Genomic DNA, 3241 nt, shown 5'->3' with positions numbered 1-3241 from the left:
TGGGCACACGTGTGCACACACCTGCACGGGCCCCCTGCACACCCAGACGCGTGCACATGTGCACACATACATTGCACGCCTAGATGTGTGCACGTGTGTGTGCACAAACGCATGCTGCATGCCTCCTCCTCCTCCTCCTCCGCCCCCAGCCTGGTGCTGCAGCCCTAGCTGTTTTTCCCTGCTGCAGATAAGCTGTGTCATGCAAAAGCCGCACCGCCAAGCCGGGCTCGTACAGCCCTCCAGCGGCTGGCACCCAGATGGCACCCACCGAAAGCACTGGCCCCATAGCACCCAACGATGACCCCCCCCCAACAGTGCCCACTGACGGCACCGGCACAGCTCGGGCCCCATTCCCACAGGAAGCGGCCAGGCGCCCTGGAGCGAAACACCAGCCCCAGTGCTGGGCGGCTGCAGGGCCTGGCCCCACGCAGCCAAGGGGGAGCCGGGGGCCCCCCGATACCCACCACTGCGCCTCGCAACCCGGGCACGCGGCAAGAGCTGCAGCGAGGCGCAGGGCCAGGCCAGGCGACGCTCCGCGGGGGAGCCGCTCGCCCCCAGCAGCAGCAGGAACCGCCCGGGTGTCTCGGTGGCGGAGGGGCAGCAGGAGACCCTGTATCCGGGGCCGGCTGCTGCCCCTGTTCGCCACATCACGGAGACCTGCCTGAGATGGCTGCATGGTGATTTTTTCCCCACTCTCCCTGCTGCTTCTCGGGGCACGGGCAGCACGGGCCGGGTGCGTGCTCCCCTTCCCCCCCAGCAAACCGCTACGGCTGCCACAGGAGAAGCTGGAGGAGCAGAAAAGGAAGAGGCCAAGGCTGGCAGCAGCCCAGGAGCTGCCACCTTCCGCGAGGATGTGCTACAGGCTCAAAACCGGCAGCTCCAGCCGCCAGCTCGCCTGGAGAGCGGTGATCTCCAGCTCCACGCTGGGGCAGGGCTGCGCAGCTGGGCCCCGCACCGGTCCCCCCGCTCTCACGCTGCTGCTCACCCAGCGAGGGTCTGCGGGTCGTCTCGCCAGCGCGGGTTCTGCCCTGCCTCACTTCCAACCTCCTGCTGAGGCCCACCTCCCCGAGGCCCCTAGAGGAGGGTTCAGAAGGAACCTCTAAGGGACCATAACTGTCCCGGCCAGCAGCGAGCCGGCGTCTGCCGCAGCAAACTCACGGGTTGCTGCTGCCTCCTCCGGGTGCCTTGCTCCTGGCGCCACCAAAGAGCAGACACCTCCCCACACAACGGAGCAGGATGGGAGCAGCCTGGCCAGAACGCGCGAGCGCCAGGGCTAGCAGCCATAGCTTTATTTGTTGTGCCCTGAGAGTCCGAGAGAGCAGCCACCGCCAGAGGAGAAGGGCCACAGGGGACGGCGGCAGCACTGAGGTTGCCACAGAGACCCCGCACGGCTCCAAGAGACGAGGAGGGAGGAGGCAGCCCTCCATCAGCGCGGCGACTCAAAGAGATACTCCAGGTCTGGCTGCCGCAGCCTCTGCTCCCTGTTCTTGTTCTTGGCAAACTCCCTCAGCATGGCCATGACGTCGTTCTCGAACACGGCTGGCGTGGGTTTCGCTTCTGAGGTAAAAAAGGGGCAGCGTGACAACGGTGGCTCTCCCCTTTCCCAAAGGGCTCAGCGCAACGCCAGCCACGCCAAGCCCGGCTTCCGGCACCCCAGAGCGATCCCGGCCTTCTCTGTTGCCCCGAGCCTCAAACCAGGGTAGGAGACCGCAGTCAGAGCCAGCAGGGCAACGGGCGGCCGCCCAGTACCTGTGGCCCAGTAGTAAATGTCCCAGTCGTTGCTGGGCTCATTGATGAGCCGGTCGTAGAGGTTCAGCTGCCGTTCGCTCATGCGGCTCAGGTTCTCCTTCGCAAAGAGGCTGGAGGAGAGAAGATACATGAACACAAGCGACGGTGGCCGGAGGGAGAGCTGGGCTGGCATGCCGCTCCTGACGCTGCCTGGTGCCCAGATCTCTAAATGCTGCAAGATACAGAGGAGCCGGGTCCAAGGTGACCTGCCTTCTGCCTTAAGTCCCAGCCTGCCCCCCGGCCATTAACCACTACTTTAGTCTTGCAGCCCAAGAGGCCCTAGCCCTGCTGAACTGGCTAACGGACTTCACTCACCAATTACCAAACACCTGCTGGAAGCCGGCCGCTTCCAGCCGTGCTCACTTCCCATGAGCTACCTCCAGCCTGGGAGAGCACGGGAAACAGTTCCCTTCATCACTGCCTTCAGGCTCACGCTGCTCCTTCGGTACTCACGACACCGGAGCCGAGACACTCCCCTCCCCTGCATCACTCATGCGTCCCAGATCTAGCATCCATCCTTCCCAAAGGATTTGACTCGGCCTTCCGCTAGGAGGAGCTTCCTTTACACCTCACCTGCCTCAGGCTGCCTCTAGCTCTGTCCCATCCTGCCCTGCAGCAGCGCTAACCACGGCACCGCAGACCCGTACAAGCAACACTCTCGCAGCGGGTTACCTAACGGCTCACGAGCAGATCTTCAGATATTCGCCTTCCGTCCACTAAGCAACCTCACACCTCGTTAGGTTTTAGATTATGGCTGCGCGCTAATGCAACGCCTGCAGCTCTTCCCTGTTAATTAAAAACCTGTGACTTCTTCAGGGAGCGACCTCTTGGCCAGCCTTTCTCACCTCCTCCCTGATCTCTCTGGCGTGGCCAGCGTTGATACTGTCTCTCCTGCAAACCGTGCTCCATCCCTGTCCACCCCCACGCGCGGGGGACAAACGAATACCGCCAGGACACAGCAGCCCGGACGTCCTGATGCAGGGGAGGCAGACGAAGCTGCAGGAGGCTTGCCGAAAAGCCGGGAGGGAACGCGGCTCGGGCACGCGTGCCGCGGCTCCAGTGGGAGCGCAAGCGCCCCGCGCCTCACCTGAGCAGGATGCAGTTCTCCAGCATGCCCCTCTTCCTGCTCTCGTACAGCAGGCGGGCACGCTTGGTCTCCAGCGGCTCATCCGGGCGCTCCTGCCAGGGCGGCAAGGGGATCTCCAGGAGGTCCTTCCCCGAGTCCGTGGGGGAGGCGCCACGATAGCCGCGCTGCACAGACACGTGCCCCAAAACGGACCGGCACAGCGCCCATCCGGACAGCGAGCAGAGCCGCTGGAGGGGACACGGACAGCATGAGCGTCACACCCCGGCACGCAGCAGACTGCAGGCCTGTCTGCCCCAGGGCAGGGGGGCCCGGGAGACCCCCGGGCCCAGACACCGCCCCCCCCCAGAATCCCCGGGCCCAGACACG

At 64.8% G+C, this 3241-nt stretch overlaps 1 protein-coding gene across 1 annotated transcript; it reads right to left on the bottom strand.

Moving 5' to 3' along the window:
* Window positions 1-1229: 1229 nt before the first annotated feature.
* On the bottom strand, window positions 1230-3126 carry SDHAF2 (succinate dehydrogenase complex assembly factor 2; the record flags this gene model as incomplete). Its single annotated transcript, XM_026055393.1, has 3 exons — window positions 1230-1557; window positions 1750-1859; window positions 2876-3126. Coding segments are annotated over 3 exons (492 nt in total), but the record flags the coding sequence as incomplete, so codon positions are not given.
* Between the last annotated feature and the right edge of the window lie 115 nt (window positions 3127-3241).

The sequence above is a fragment of the Apteryx rowi genome, unplaced genomic scaffold, assembly GCF_003343035.1.
Source record: "Apteryx rowi isolate R43461 unplaced genomic scaffold, aptRow1 scaffold_997, whole genome shotgun sequence".
NCBI lineage: Eukaryota > Metazoa > Chordata > Aves > Apterygiformes > Apterygidae > Apteryx > Apteryx rowi.
Note: the sequence above shows the minus strand (reverse complement) of the source record. Positions and strands in the feature narration are given on the sequence as shown.